The 16,149-nt window shown below is 38.6% G+C and overlaps 1 protein-coding gene across 6 annotated transcripts in view; it reads left to right on the top strand.

Annotated features, from left to right (window-relative positions):
• Positions 1-16,149, top strand: part of EML6 (EMAP like 6) — a 298,470-nt gene that overhangs the window by 189,050 nt on the left and 93,271 nt on the right. For all 6 annotated transcript variants that reach the window (XM_074400077.1, XM_074400066.1, XM_074400057.1 and 3 more), the window contains 4 exons: positions 1,058-1,176; positions 3,704-3,890; positions 6,254-6,359; positions 14,236-14,329. In XM_074400077.1, coding sequence (XP_074256178.1) covers positions 1,058-1,176; positions 3,704-3,890; positions 6,254-6,359; positions 14,236-14,329 — 506 coding nt within the window. The remainder of the gene's footprint in view (positions 1-1,057; positions 1,177-3,703; positions 3,891-6,253; positions 6,360-14,235; positions 14,330-16,149) is intronic.

The following is a 16,149-nucleotide window of genomic DNA, read 5'->3' as shown; positions in this document are numbered from 1 at the left end:
TGAAATCTGAAACACTTCTGATCCTAAACATTTCAAATAAGGAATACTTAACCTGTATATTCTCCCTCATGTTTCACTTTCCAGTGCTTTCACCAGTATGTAATTTACATTCACAATATTCCTGAACAGGGATTTTTAGACTCAATTTTGCAGATGAGAATTTGAGGCCCACAGAGGTTATAAGACCTGTTTAAACAGTAGAAATACCAAGATTGGAATTCATTGCTCTAAAGTAAATAGTTGGTGAGCTGATGAAAGCATCATGAATTCAGATGAATAATTATCTTTAGATTCTAGAAGCTTAGTTAATTGCATCTGTAGTAGACAAAACAGTAGTGAGATTTCTTCTGACTTTTTAAAAATGATTCTTGATCAAATCCTAAACAGGGACCTTATATTTTATGATTTTTTAAAAAATAGTTTGATCAGGTAAAAACTTAATGAAGATGAGAAATTATTACTAGATTGGATTTCATTTTCCACATATTAAATGGACATTTCTTGGTAGTAAAGCATAAATATACAGTAAAAAAACAGATTGAGTTTTATGTACATTTAAATGGTACAATCAGCAGCACATTTTAGGTCCCAAGTTAGACCAAGATTGATCTTTGCTCTGTATCTCAGATCTGTTATGATGCATGAAGTTAAGAAGGGAATGTAATTCCAAAGAGGGATTTTAGGAGAAAATTGTCATGACTTCTGAGGTCCACATTTTTCAAATCTCAGAATCAGCAAGAGATTTCTGGCCTTAGAAGAAATAAAATATTTTATTTACATTTTACTGATACTTAATTTCTTTAAAATTTACTAATATATATTTTAGATGTTAAGAAAACAGTAACAAATCAAGACAGATTATTTTAAAATCTCAGTTATTAAAAAATATTTCATATTAGTTTTGTTCATTAGGAAAAAGTAATATTCAGTCTTATGTCTTATGTTTTCCAAAACATTGTATTAAAGCAATTAAAGATTTTACAAGAATGCCAAGATACTGATGTTTGTGGAACCTGATGAAAGGCATCTTACCCAGATGTTTCTGTTGTACTTTAAGGTTTACAAAGAAGATCTACCTCAGCTAAAGCAACAAAGTAAAGAGAAAAACCACGTAGTGCCCTTCCTCAAACGAGAAAAGGCTCCCGAGGACAGCTTGAAACTCCAGTTCATACACGGGTAGGTGGTCTGTCGTAAGCACCCGTGCCTGTTCCTGTCTCTGCCTGGCTGTCACCAGCCTTAGCACCAGGGGCTTTAGGGGTCCCCTCTCCTCAGTGTCGTCCTCCTTCAGCCTGGCTCTTCCCTGCAACGTGTACTTGTACCTGTGGTTGCTTTTTAAAGCATGACTCTCTGTCCAGTTTTCTCATTGATGTCCTGTGGCTATCACAATGTGATTGTCTCTAGATTTCTCAGACTTCATGTGATTCCATGACATCAAGACTGCTGCTCATTGCTGCTGTATTTTTTTTCTCATCACCATCTTCACTTCCTCTTTCTCCTTTCCTCCAATCCCCTGCTCTGTTCACTGGCTCCACCATAGGACAGCATTTTCTTCAAATATTTTTTGCACATGTGCCCAAAATAACTTTGAATTTTGTAAAATTATATGCACCCTTGCATATTTTAAGTAGACAACTAAAACTTTTTTAGTGTAACTTTAAATGGTTGAGAAGACTATATCTGTATTATGAATACATCAGTCCTTTAAGTGGATGCAAAGGAACCTAAATGCCATAAGTATTTGATTCTCACTATTATCAACTTAAAAAATACATGTGGCAAAACACAGCAGCTCACCCCTGTAATCCGAGCACTTTGGGAGGCCGAGGCAGGTGGATCACTTGAGCCCAGGAGCTCTAGACCAGCCTGGGCAACATGGTGAAGTCTCATCTCTACAAAACCTAGTCAGATGCAGTGACATGCATCTCTAGCCCCAGCTACCCGGGAGGCTGAAGTCAGGGAATCGCCTGAGAGGGGAAGGTCTAGGCTGCAGTGAGTCACGATCTTGCCAGTACACTCCAGCCTGGGTAACAGAGGGAGACCCTGTCTCAAAAGGCGAAAAAAATACATGAACAAATCCTTCTATAACAGGGATATTTTACATTATTCATATTTCTACTTAAGCTCCTATCTCCATTCTAATTTTTCCATAAAATTTTACCCTAACATAATGTTTTTATGCTTGAGAGTTCTTTGTCACTATATCATACCCTCTGCAAGAAACAAAAATTATTTTCTGGGATCGTAAGACTCTACCTCAGCCCAATACAGTATCCACTAGCCACACACATGGCCACTGAGCACTTAAAATACGGCTATTCTGAGAAAAGATGTGCTCTGTGTGTAAAATGCACACCAATTTTGAAGACTTACTGTGAAAAGAGGAATGTAAAATACCTTGCAAGCTTTTATATTGATTACATGTTGATGTAGTAATGTCTTAGATGTGTACTGGATTTAAAAATGTTACTCAAATTTCATTTCATTTTTTTCTAATGTGGCAAGTAACAAATTTTTAATTACTTAGGCTCATGTTATTTTTTCTATTAGATAGTGCTGCTCCATTCACCATTTCTTTGATTGAATTATAATTATTAGTAAAAGTTGACTAAATCAACATAAATATATTACTGATTGTGACATATAATTATTAAGCACAGAAAACTTTTATTGGCAATTATTTTAATACAGTGGATTGGTTTTCAATTGCAAAATTGGTGTGTGTATATTACTTATTGTTAGAATGTAGTAAAATTAAGTATTGAGTCTATTCCCAGTTTGCATTTTTTTATAGATGTAAGCACTAAGAAAGTCTATTCTCTTTAAAGTAGGTAAGAGTGGAGGCAATTTTATCATAGTGATTTTACTCAATTCTTCAAAATCCCATGATAGGCCAAAAAAGTCATATTTGATTTTGGTATATCACAAAATGATGATCTTTCAGCTGATAATTCCATTAAGTCTGTACAATTTTGTTGAAAACAAAGAATTGGAAATCCCTTGATTTGCAGGATTTCTTAGCCAATCATTAGAGTTGTTTTCTTTCGACATCCTTGCTTGTATTTTGAATTCTTCCTTTGTTTTGGTGTCCCTGGAAGGGTCTATGCTCCAGAGTAATACACCATAGTAGGATTTCAGATAGAGGAGAGGAATGGCTTTCTACAGTGGGAGTAAGGTGTTTATGAGAGGGGAGGTTGGGAAGGGAATACATGAACCTCATCACAGATGTGTTCTCAGATGATCATTTTTAAGAAAAAGTGCACACAATAGCTGAGGATTTGGGAACAGATTCAGATCAAGAGATCGAGACCATCCTGGTCAACATGGTGAAACCCCGTCTCTACTAAAAAATACAAAAAATTAGCTGGGCGTGGTGGCGGGTGCCTGTAATCCCAGCTACTCAGGAGGCTGAGGCAGGAGAATTGCCTGAACCCAGGAGGAGGAGGTTGCGGTGAGCCGAGATCGCGCCATTGCACTCCAGCCTGGATAGTAAGAGCGAAACTCCGTCTCAAAAAAAAAAAAAAAAAAGTAATCTCATGCCCTCAGACAGTCACATATCCTCATTTAAACATTGCTGTCCTATGTGACACCTGGGGTTCCACTTGTACGTGTTCATGCCAATATGTTAGCCTTGCATCTGACACCTTCCGCTCCACGTGTTTGCTGTTTGTTCAACCACTGTACATTTCTCGGACCTGTGCTTTAGTTATAGAGGCTACGACTGTAGAAACAATCTGTTCTACACACAAGCTGGAGAAGTAGTCTACCACATTGCTGCAGTTGCTGTCGTGTATAACCGGCAGCAGCATTCCCAGAGGCTGTACCTGGGGCACGATGATGACATTCTCAGCCTGACCATTCATCCAGTGAAGGACTATGTGGCCACTGGGCAAGTACGTATCTCCTGTAAAACTGGGGCCTAGCCAAAAAGAGAATTTTTAAACCAGTTTACATATTAGAAATTCAAGAAATACTTGGTAGGAATAAACATGAGGTAGGAAGGTGAAGGTTGAGTGAACACTGGATCATTCCATGATGACGACACAATCAACCAAAGCATTCTAGTGCTACTGGGAGACCTCTGAGGAGTTCTTGTCCTGGAATGATGAGATACATGAATGGGACCAGCTAAAACTAAAATAGTTCAAGTTTTGTCAAGGGGTAGCTTTTTATATTTCCTTACTCTGTGCCCAGGACTTAGTATATCCTAGGTACTCAATAAATATTAGCCGGGCACAGTGGCTCATGCCTGTAATCCCAGGACTTTGGGAGGCTGCGGCAGGCAGATCAGGAGGTCGGGAGTTTAAGACCAGGCTGGCCAACATGGTGAAACCCTGTCTCTACTGAAAATACAAAAATTAGCTGGATATGGTGGCATACACTTGTAGTCCCAGCCACTAGGGAGACTGAAGCAGAAAAATCACTTTAACCTGGGGTGCTGGGCGGAGGTTGCACTTGAGCCAAGATCGTACCACTGCACTCCAGCCCGGCGACAGAGCGAGACTCTGTCTCAAAAAAAAAAAAAAAAAAAAAAGTGTGTGTGTGTGTGTGTGTGTGTGTGTGTGTGTGTGTATGTATATATATATGTATATATATATAACCATTTAAAAATACTATAACATCTAGAGTATACTTATTTTTATAAGACTTAAAACCATCAGAATTTTGACTAATTTATATTTTAGCCTTATAAAAACACTTTGAATTTTATCTGAGCTTTTTTTGAAATGCTTAAACCCTAGATTGAGTCTGTAATTGAAAAAGCTGCTATAAACAGGGACCTTCTACAATCATTTGGGGGTGGAAAGAGAAAAGTAATAGTTAATTTATTAAACAAAGACTATTTAACTTGGATGTATTACCTTGCTGGCTAAAGAGTAATATTGTCAAAAGTATTTTTAGTTTTTTCTTTTCCTCAAATGTATAGATGATATTTTTGTTCAGTTTATTTTATCATGAGTATTTAATTGCAGATAATACTTAACTGGTATTGACTACCTAAGTGGCAAATTCTAAGAAGAAATTCTTGGTATAATGTCAGGTTAACATGAAACAAACCCTTTTCCTGAAACTTGACATGCAGGTGGTAAAGCCTTTGAACAGAGTTCATAGCCTGGGGTTCATGAAATCCATGAAAGAAAATGAGAGCATGAGGGGAGTCAACCCCTAAAAAGGGGTATTTGGGGGGAAAAGGGATCTATAGCTTTTAACCTGTTTTTAAAAGGGTTACAGTCCTCTGAAAGGTAAGGGCCTGCCATTGGTTTATACATGAATTTGCTGGCCCTCCAACTGAAAATTAGAGATCTGTTGGGTTAGCTGATGTTAATTAGGTTTTACAAGTAATTGATCATTGCTTTGCTTTTTCACTTACCCTTGTTTTTTTGTCTGTTTTATAAACAGACAGTGCTTGATTCATGTGTATTTAATAGCCTTTTTTTTTTTTAAAGTAAAAGCCAGACATTGGTTTTTTACATAAACTTCCGAGGAGATGCTGCACTCAATACTGTATTTGATGGAAGGTAAACCAGTGGCAAACAGTATTCCAGCAGCCACCTGCAGGAGACTGGGCCTTCACAGACCTCTAGGAGTGGCCCAATGCTGCTCAATTATGCCTATAGCTTTATCTCCCATTTCTTCTTTTAAAGTTTAAAGTCATCATACCCAACAGGTTTCTCCCCACTGCATATTACAAGTGAGAAAACCACTGTACTATTACAATTTTCTTCATTGTTGGGGATTAGTGTGTTAGAAGCTTGTATCCCTGCAAAGATAATCCACCTTAATGAAAGATAGTTATGCCATGAAGATGTTATTTCCCAGGGGCAGAAGGGAGGCCTCCTTCTGGTGGGTAGCATAATTGAGAATGGGTAAAATAACTCTGGGATAGCATCAAGGTACAGGTGACTTCCTGGACTGAGAAGCAGAATCTTGTGTCAAACTGAGAAGGCAGGAGAGGGAATGGTAGAAGTAACTGACGAAAACAAGGCACAGTCGACATTTGAGTTAGCCTTCAGTGCCCAGCATCGGGTTAAGCTCTGCTGGAACTCCACCTGATGGCCAAGACAAGCCTCTTAGAGACACAATGTCACAGTTTCCTCATCTCAAAAATAAATAAGTTGTACCAGATGATTTCCTAGGCTCCTCCTAGTCTCCAAATGGGTTTATCTTGGTTTCTGAGCAGTGTTTGACTCTAAGGAACAAAATCATTGTTAGTGCAACTTATTAGTAGTTAATAACACTCATCCTCTTATTTAAGGTTGGAAGAGATGCTGCTATTCATGTGTGGGACACACAAACTCTGAAATGTTTGTCACTATTGAAAGGCCAACATCAGAGAGGCGTGTGTGCACTTGATTTTTCAGGTAAGGCCCAGAATCCTTGACAGATGGTTCTACATTTAGAGAGCATGTGAGAGACAGACAGAGAGAGAGAGAGAGTACTTAAACATCCTCTCACTTAGTTGTTCTGTTTGTATTGAAGTGCACACTCTTTGTATGCCAGCTACCTACTCTTAGACTGGAAATCGTACATGGGAAAACCTCACCGAAAAATGTGGTCTTTAGATTATAAATCCCTTCCCATCTTCCTCATGTCCTCTCTCTCAAGTCATTACCCAGAGCTCACACTGTGTTCTGTATTTGCTTGAGCAATCTGAAATCCAGAGCAGCTGTTGCTGTTGATTTAGTTGCAAATGTCTGGCAGTGTCTCAGAACATCAATTTCATCGCTCCAAATAAGTGGGAGCACATCACTTCTGATTTCAAATACAAAGAACTGAGAGAAGGCTGCATTCTCTGCAGAGGGCCACTTGACAACATTGGTATTTGGGAAGTAACTTTTACGTTGAAAAAATAGAACTGACGTTTTCATCTCCTTAATTTAAAATTTGACCATAGTGTCATAAAAACTGATGAAAATAATTTTCTTTAGAGTAAGTTTTCTTTAAGCTAGCATTTGAGAATAAGGGTCTATCACAAAAAGTATTTCTACATAGAAATTTTTAATTTCAACTGTAGAAATTAGATCAATAGGGAAAAAATTCTAAACTTTATACAGAAAGCTGATTTTGCAATTTTTTTCTAAATTTTATTCAAGTGCTTAGTAAGTATAACATGTAAAATATTAGTTATTAAATTCCATGACTCCACGAGCCTGAGCTCTCTTCCCTGTTCCTTCCTCTCCCTGTTCAAGCCCTTACTTCCTCTCATCTGTGCCATCTGAGGTAGTCTTGCTGGTCTCTGATGCCATCCCCACTTCCTCAGTCCATCCTACCCTTTCCTGGAGGCTTCCAAAAGCATAGTTACAATTGCCAATACATGGATTCCCCTTGGTTGGCTGACTCAGTGTGGAGCCTTAGGGACATCCATGGCCTTCCATGATCTGGCCTTAACCTTCTTTAGTAGCATTTTTCACCTCCCACCCCCCAGCCCATTAGTGCTCCTTTGCATCTGTCTAACTGTGGCTGTCTAACTCCTTTACATCTGTCTTGCCCTTCTTTTGCCTGTGTTCTTTGCTTATGCTGTTCTCATGCGTCTTTTCAAGTCCTACCATCCTTTAAGGTTAAGTTGGAAGTTTTCTCTTCCAACTTCACAGGGAGAAATGACCTGTCCTTTTTCCTGCATCCCTTAGCCCTTTGTTGTCATTGCTCTCGTGGCACCCATCAGAGTCCGTGTGGCACGTAGTATTTGTGTCAGCATCTCCATACGTTTCACATACAGTAACCACTTGGCGGGAGAGCCCGTCTCTCTCCTCCCCACTACACATGCCAGACTGCTGTGGAGATAGAAACTACTAAAAAAAAGTAAACGACTAAATGAACAAATGAGGTTCTGCTTAATGCATTGTCTTGCCTTTCCCTATTACTACGAGAATTTTACGTTACAAGCTACGTTTGAGTGAAAACTACCTTCATTGCCTGACCAGTGCAACATGGGGCAGTTTTTAGTTTTTGTAACATGCATATTCTCACATACTACCAACTACTCTACAAATCTGAGCTGCTGTATCAACTTGTTAGAAGTTATTCAGTGCCTTCGGTGACTATTAAATTAGTAAAAATCAAGGCTAAATAGCTCAGACTTTGGTGACATGAGGTAGGAGAAGGCTTAAGTATCAAGGGAGAGAGAATGACTCTGCATACTACATGCCAGTTTAATAACACACTCAGTAATTCACGCAATAAACAGTGAACACAAAGTCCAAACTCCTAGAAGTCTGATGGACATGTGGTTTTAAAATAGGTGTGCAGTAAAACCTAACAGGAAACTGTAATTTTAGTTCAAATACGATTGTATTTCAAAGATATGGATGAATTCCTTCTGCTTTTTATTCTCCATAGTTGCACTCCTCAGTGGTCAAACTGCCTTTTTCCTAAAATTAATTTTGCTACCAGACACATATGTTTATACTTAAGTAATGATATTAATAAGTATCCTTTAGAAGAGTGGTGAAATGCCTGTTAAAGTAGCAAAAATAAATAACAATAGCTAAATGTTTTACACGATTATGGGGAATCCAATATATTCATACTTTTGGCAGCACTGAAAATTATCTCAATTCTAGCAAACAATCTGGCTTTATTATATAAAACCATAATTCAAAATGGAAGTACCAAGACTGCATTTTATGTACATTTCAATGTATCAAGATAAAAAGAAAAAAATTCAACTCAAAACACTATCACTGATTGCAAATGAAAATATGCACGTGTGTATTAGCATATAAACAAGTGGCAGGAAATTTAGAGTAATATAGAATTTAATCATTAGGTTATTTTTTTCTGTAGAGTTAATTTTCTGTTTTTAAATATCAAAATCAAAAGAATTGTGTTATTTAAATACCTTTGGAGGAAGAGATTAACAGATCAAAGACATTAATTATGAGATGAGTTGGTGGCAATAAGCTGGTATCTAGTAATGTGGTCTCTGCATTTCAGATAGCTAACATTTCTTCCAGCCTTATTAGTTTTATAGAAGAAAGAATGAGAAATAAAGTGAGCTTAGAAACCTTTTTTCCATGAGGCGGCCCCTAGATCAGGCATCCCTAAACTACGGCCCGCGGGCCGCATGCGGCCCCCTGAGACCATTTATCCGGCCCCCCGCCACACTTCAGGAAGGGGCACCTCTTTCTCTGGTGGTCAGTGAGAGGAACACAGTATGTGGTGGCCCTCCAATGGTCTGAGGGACAGTGAACTGGCTCCCTGTGTAAAAAGTTTGGGGACGCCTGCCTTAGATCATTGCCTGGGTGGAGAAATCAGATACTCTGGAGGAGCTGAGGAGTTCGATTCTGTAACTGCATCTTGGGCACATAAATTCCCAAATATGAAATATTTTGTGCATAAGAAGCATATTTCAGTATTCTAACAATACAGTCACCATTCTCCAGATAATAATCACAGGGAAAGAGCCCGTTTTCCAGCAAATGTGTTGTTTTTGATTATGAAAATTCACCTTTTTGTCTTACAGGTTAAGTAGGATGTCAGTATATAAATGGTAGAAAAGGATCTGATGGTTTTAGAAAGTACTGAGGACTTCCTAAAAAGTGGTGGGGGGACCTGTGGTGACTCCTGAAAGTGTGAGCTGAGGCCTCTTTGGTTTAACTTCTATTGATAAAATAGAAAATTTAGTCTGTGTTATAAGAATATAATTTGAGCCTTAAACCCCTGAACCACTTTATATACTGAGAATGGAGATCCTGAAGTTTGGTGGGGTGGCCTGAGTAAAAGTCAACAGTGGCCGATCCCAAGGCAGAACCCAGGTCCACTGTGAGAGTCACCAGACCTGGGTTTGTCAGCAGGCAGGCGGCATGCCAGTTCTCCACAGGCGTCAGGCCACTTCCTGCCCCTTTCCTCTGCCAGTGCTAGTGTGAATGCAGGGTCACCCTGATCAGTTAGGATTTAGCTAGTGCTCCTGTGTGCCTCAGTCAGTACTGCTGTCGCTGCCCTGCTCTTAGGAGTCAGCTCATTTTGGAGGTTTTGTGGACACCTACTGATAGTGTGCTTGTTTCTTGGAAAATAAATTGTCCTGAAAATATAAAGCAGGCAAACAATGTGAAAACTAGGCAACAAATAAGCAGAGTTACGTGTGAGGATTTAGATGACTTGCCACTTTGCAAAAGCAAACAAAAGACATTTCTTAGGACAGAATTTGTAACTGTGGGCTACAGGGACAAGAAGAAATGAATTTATCTCAGTTGAGACCCTGTTTTAACTCAGTATTTATTACTGTCTTGGGAAAGGGGAACCATTTTTGTTGTGTGCTTTCAGTGAGGAAAGTGCTTCCACATGAATAGAAAACCAGATTAGAAATAGAAAAGGTCAACCACATAAATATTTTCTAGCCTAAATATCAACCATATAATTTTTTAAAGACCTTCATGGAATAATACCAATTTCCATATGGGCACATCTAAGACTTAACTGGATTTCATTGTGTTCAGTAGAAAACCTATGCATTTTTGATGAGCCCTGAATAGAGGGCCAACTTAGAGTTATCTGAATAAAACCTTTATTTATCCTTTACTGTTGACATTAAGTGCCTTCGAATTATTTCTGGACTGTGTCACAAACATCCATAATTCATGCTGTGACTGGAAAGATGTGATAGGACATTACCTAAGACTGAAAACATGGCTAAAAATAAAAAACTCCAACTAACTGGTCAGAGAGTAGATTTCCAAAGCTAAGACTAGGCCTTACCTTACAGGGAAAGTGAACTTGAAAAAGGGTAAAAAGGTGTAGCCAATATTATTTCCAGACTGTGTGGTATATACAGCTCACACCCTCAGAACTGGGGGAAAAGTCACCATCGCAAAGAAGAGGCATGATTGTTGAGGCACGTCTGGGTTTGCACTGCTGCTTCCATTGCTGTCCACAAGCAGAATACCTTTTTTGTTGTAGGAAGATCGTATAATGGGATAAGCTGACAGGGTCTTGCAGAAATTCTCCTAAAATCAAAGCTCACCTCCTACCTCCTACCACCCTCAAAAATCAGCTTACCCTTAGGTCTTCTTCAGATGATGTAAAACTTTATTATTTTAAATGTATTGGTGCTTGCATTCCAAGAAAAACATACTATTGTAATATAGCTACACAGATTTTGAAATAAAACATGAAATATAGTCAATGAATGCAACAAAAGACACTGAATATTTGTGTCATTTTTGAAATGAATAATTTTTAAAAATGTGTTTATAATTGACGCATAATTGCACATATTTATGGGGTAGAATGTGACATTTCAGTATAAGTATATATTGTGTAATGATATAATCAGAGTAGCCATCACATCCATCACCTCAAATATTATCTTTTCTTTGTGGTGATAATATTCAAGATCTTTTAGCTATTTTGAAATATACGATACATTATTAGCTATATTCACCTTAATATGTAATATAACACCAAAACTTACTCTAACTGTATCTTTGTACTCACTGACTCTTTAGTTATCATCAAAAAAAAATTTTTTTTTAGACAGGATCTCACTCTGTCTCCCAGGCTGGAGTGCAGTGGCACGATTATGGCTCACTGCAGCCTGGACCTCCTAAGCTCAGTGGATCCTCCCACCTCAGCCTCTTAAGTAGCTGGGGCTACAGAGGCACACCACCATGCCTGGCTAATTTATTTGTGTTTTTTTTTGTAGAGACTGGGTTTCCCCATGTTGCCCAGGCCAATCTCCTACTCCTGGGCTCAAGGGATTTACCTGCCTCAACCTCCCAAAGTGTTGGGATTGCAGATGTGAGCCACTGCACCTGGCCAAATCTTTATACCTATTTAACATAGTACATTCTGTTTCCATTTATGCCATCCACAGGCATATTCCATGTTTAGCTTCCTCTTCATCATCAGTATCACCAGTATCATCAATGTTCACTGAAAGCTTGGTCAGTGTGCGGCTTACAAAGGAAATGTAAGATTATTATAAGCCTTAAAAGAGCTTATGATCTTTAAAAAGGAGAGAGAAAACATAAATAAAAATAAAATCAAATACAGAGGCATGCCAATGTAGAAACAACCAGACCATATCAAGAGATAGGGAAAAAGTAATGTTGGTAATGAATAGGAAGACATTACCAGTTCCTTCTCCTAAATGCATAAGGAGGGACCTCGCCCAGTTTAAAGCATGGTGACATTTAAGCCTAAGAGGATATCATTAGTTGTGATTTGAAAGACATAGTTTGGTTATAATAATCACCTGGTGGCAATTTAGCTCTTAGGGAAAGTGGTAATATCTTCGTCTAATACTACAGCCTAGTAGCTTGAAAAGGTCAGGTAACTTTCAAATTCTTGCCTTATACTTAGTAGTAGTAGAGCGGGCATCCCCAAACTACGGCCTGAGGGCCACATGCGGCCCCCGGAGGCCATTTATCCACCCCCACCCCCACCGCACCCCCCCCCCCCCCGCACTTCAGGAAGGGGCACCTCTTTCATTGGTGGTCAGTGAGAGGAGCACAGTATGTGGCAGCCTTCCAACGGTCTGAGGGACAGTGAACTGGCCCCCTGTGTAAAAAGTTTGGGGACGCCTGGTGGTGGAGGGTTGGGGAGGATTTGGTGTGCTAAAACAGACTTTTTCTTTCTCCGACTCTTTTTCATCCAGAAGAGGAGGAGGAGACAACCATTTCCAGTTGGTTGGAGGAGGGTCTCTTGCACAAGCGAGGGCCCTCAAAGCATGGGCATTGGTTAGCATTTGAGATCGGGCTGCCAGATGTAGCCAACAAAATTAGAGGAGGCTCAATTAAATTTGAGCTTTAGGTAAATAATTTTTGTCATAAATATATTCCATGCAAAATAAGGATAAATGTGTAATATACATATAAATATTGCATGGGAAGTACTTGTACTAAGAAATTAATTATTGCTTACTTGAAATTCCAATTTAACAAGGTTTTCTGTATTTTACCTGGCAACCCTAATTTGGGGTCTACTGCAGATCTGCCTTTGAAAATATCAGTTGAGACCTCCGAGTGGACGGGCAGACCTGGAAGAAGGAATTTATCACCGATCTGTGTTGCTTTGCCCTCATGGCTGGCCCTTCGTAGTCAGAGAATAGAGCTGATATATTGATGCAGGATGAGCTTGATCACTCGTCTCCTAGCAACCGCACAGCTAGTGGAAGGGGGACTGCTGACCCACAGATGCGTCTGTGTTGAATATAGCCTTGCAAGGAGGCAGCAAAGGAAAGGCTTACTGACTCTACCTCTTCTTTTATCTTGAAGGAAAAAGATAAATTAACCATTTTTATTTGAAATTTAATTGTACATTCGCTATATTTTTAAAACAGTTTGGGGGAAAATAACCTAAATGTCCAAATTATAGTAATCACGGATAATTATTATTCTCTTAGAGAAATAAATTGTCCTAGAAATGTAAAGGAGGCAAGCAATGTGAAAACTAGACAATAAATAAGCAGTTATACACAGGGATTTAATCTATTCTTGCTACTTTTCTAAATAATTATAAGTAATATTTAATATTAAAGGAAAATGTTCATGACATAATAGATGAAAGATTAGATAAAGCCTGTTCAGTGTGATTCTGGTTTTGTTTTTTCTAAGCACATTTATGTAAAGACTGGTAGGTAGTACATATATCAAAGGTAGGCCTAGAAATTTGGAAGATTTAAAAATTTTCTTCATATATTCTAAAATTACTATAACAATGGCACTATATTTAAAATAGGAAGCATAACATTTTTTAAATGTAAAATCATCTTTTGAAAGAGTTTTTGAAGTTCAATTTAGTTTCTATCATGTTCCTGACTTGGAGGGTTAACTGAACCCAGTTTTTAGAGCTGAAAATCAACTTGAGGGTCACAAAGCCAAGTGGCACTTCAAGTAAATGTCATGAGATTTGTTTGTCACAAAATAGACAAAGTTTTTATAGCTTACCTGAGAGTCTCCCTCTAGCCCTATGTCTCAGAATGCCAGGTCAGCAATTGACTTCGGCAGCCCATTGTTAAGAAGCTTGACTCTTACTATTAGTGCGTTTCATTCAGTGAGGCCCCTCAGCATGTGATGCTTCTAATGTATTAAAACATGTTTACAGAGTACAGTGTGATGTTTCAGTACATGTATACATTGTATAATCAAGTCAGGGCAGCTATCACATCCATCACCTCAAACATTTACCAATTCGTAATGTCAATTTCTTAAGGTCAATTACTTATTCCTCTTTACAGTATATGAAATGTTTTTATTTTTTCATGGAAGAAATTTTGACATTTGTGTTGTTTTCATACAGCTGATGGAAAATGTCTGGTGTCGGTTGGTTTAGACGATTTTCACAGTATTGTATTTTGGGACTGGAAAAAGGGAGAAAAGATAGCCACAACAAGGTAAGAAGCTGCTGGGATCTTATGGCATCCTGCTGATATTATGGTTCAGTAAAGGTCAAGAGTTCTCATTTTCTAGTAAGATTTCATCTTCAAACTCAGCTGAAATTCACATAGAAAGCTTAGCACCTAAGTGTAAAAAATATTGCAATATTTCATGGTGCCAAATCTGACTTAGAGCAGGTAATGTTTGTTGCACTGAATCAGAAAATTCCTAAATCCTCTGCAGAGAGTCGTTCACCACTTCATTTTGAGTGATCTGTGTAATCTATATCAAAGCACTTCAGCAATAGAAAAGCAGCTTTTCTCAGGCTGGTGCCTTGCCCCTTGTTTTTCCTCTGTCTTAGCATCTGGTGAAAGATTGTCAGTGTCGCCAGAGTCAGAAGCACCGTTTGTCATGAGTCTGCAGCATGCTGAAAAGGAGGCCCCACCGTGTGCATCTGCCACTTGCTTTCAAAGCAGGCAAATTGTTTCCCTAATCTCCCGTCTTATAAATAGATTTTTCAAGACCGACTGCTGTTTATAGACCACCTGTCCTCCCTTACCCCAGCCTTCCTGCCTGCTGAATCAGCACTAAGTCTGAACATGACTTTCCACTCCTGCTTGCATTGAGCTCAGCTGTTTGCCCAACCCTGATCAGGGGTCAAAATAGTTGGCAGCCAAGGCCCAGCAATACCATTTGTTGCCCAGGCGTGTTGTCACTGTACCTCCCTGCTCGCTCTTCGCTGCATTCATGATGTCCTTTCTGTCTTGCAATATAAAATCGTTTTGAAGTTAATGGCCTTGAACCCCAGTATTCACTTTTTAAATTAATATTTTCCTCTACAATATTAAATAGGAAAAAAAGTTGTGGCAATTTAATGAATGAAGATTAATAAACTGCTAGACACCCGGAGGAGCAGCAGATGGAGGCTTGAGGACTCCAGCTGACCATCTTAGGAAAAAAAGAGAAGCTTTTCTGATGACTGCTGTTGAGATTGAATTCTTAGAAACAAATGGCAGCTCATAAATCTCCCTGCTCAAGTGGTTTTTCTTTCAGTCTGTCTTTCTAGTGTGAGGTAGTACTCCCTTCTAGTACTCAGATTCAGCTTCTCATCAGAAGTGTTTCCCTCCTAGATTAAAATACAGAATTTAAGTTTAATATTTCTGATAACATACCATCTGCCTTTACAGATAATTTCAGGGAAAGCACATTTCTGCATTTCAAAAGCAATAGAAATGCAGTTTTCCTGCTAGAAAACCCTTTAGCTGTGGGTGGCTCACCAGTTTTATGCCAGAAACATTAATAGAAATGGAAGAGAGAAATATTTAATATTAAAAAGTATATATTTTATGTACTTGGTGGGTAGTGTTACTACTTCTATTTAATTAACACAACATTGACTTAATACCATTATGTTAGTAACACAATTTATGTTTGGAATTACTCCCAAGCCTTATGACATTCCCAGCACAGGACATCTGCAGAAGTAACCAGGAGAACATTTTGGATTGACATTAACCAGTGCTGTCTCCAAGGAGGAATATCAAGGATTATTAAAGTTCTTTGGAAGAATACCAGATTTTACAATAAGTAAAAAGTTACATAAATATCTATTTGTATAATATTAACAATGATACGTATTTAAATAAATACATAAGAAATTAGACAAATAAAACTACTACTTGTTGCCTTAAGTTAGAGTGCTTAAGTATATAGACACTTTTAAAAACCGGAGGCCGGGCATGGTGGCTCACGTCTGTAATCCCAACACTTTGGGAGGCTGAGGCAGGCAGATCATGAGGTCAAGAGATCAAGACCATCCTGGCCAACATGGTGAAAC

This window comes from Saimiri boliviensis, chromosome 1 (genome assembly GCF_048565385.1).
Source record: "Saimiri boliviensis isolate mSaiBol1 chromosome 1, mSaiBol1.pri, whole genome shotgun sequence".
NCBI lineage: Eukaryota > Metazoa > Chordata > Mammalia > Primates > Cebidae > Saimiri > Saimiri boliviensis.
The sequence above is the reverse complement of the archived record's forward strand: the minus strand, read 5'-3'. Positions and strand labels throughout refer to the sequence as shown.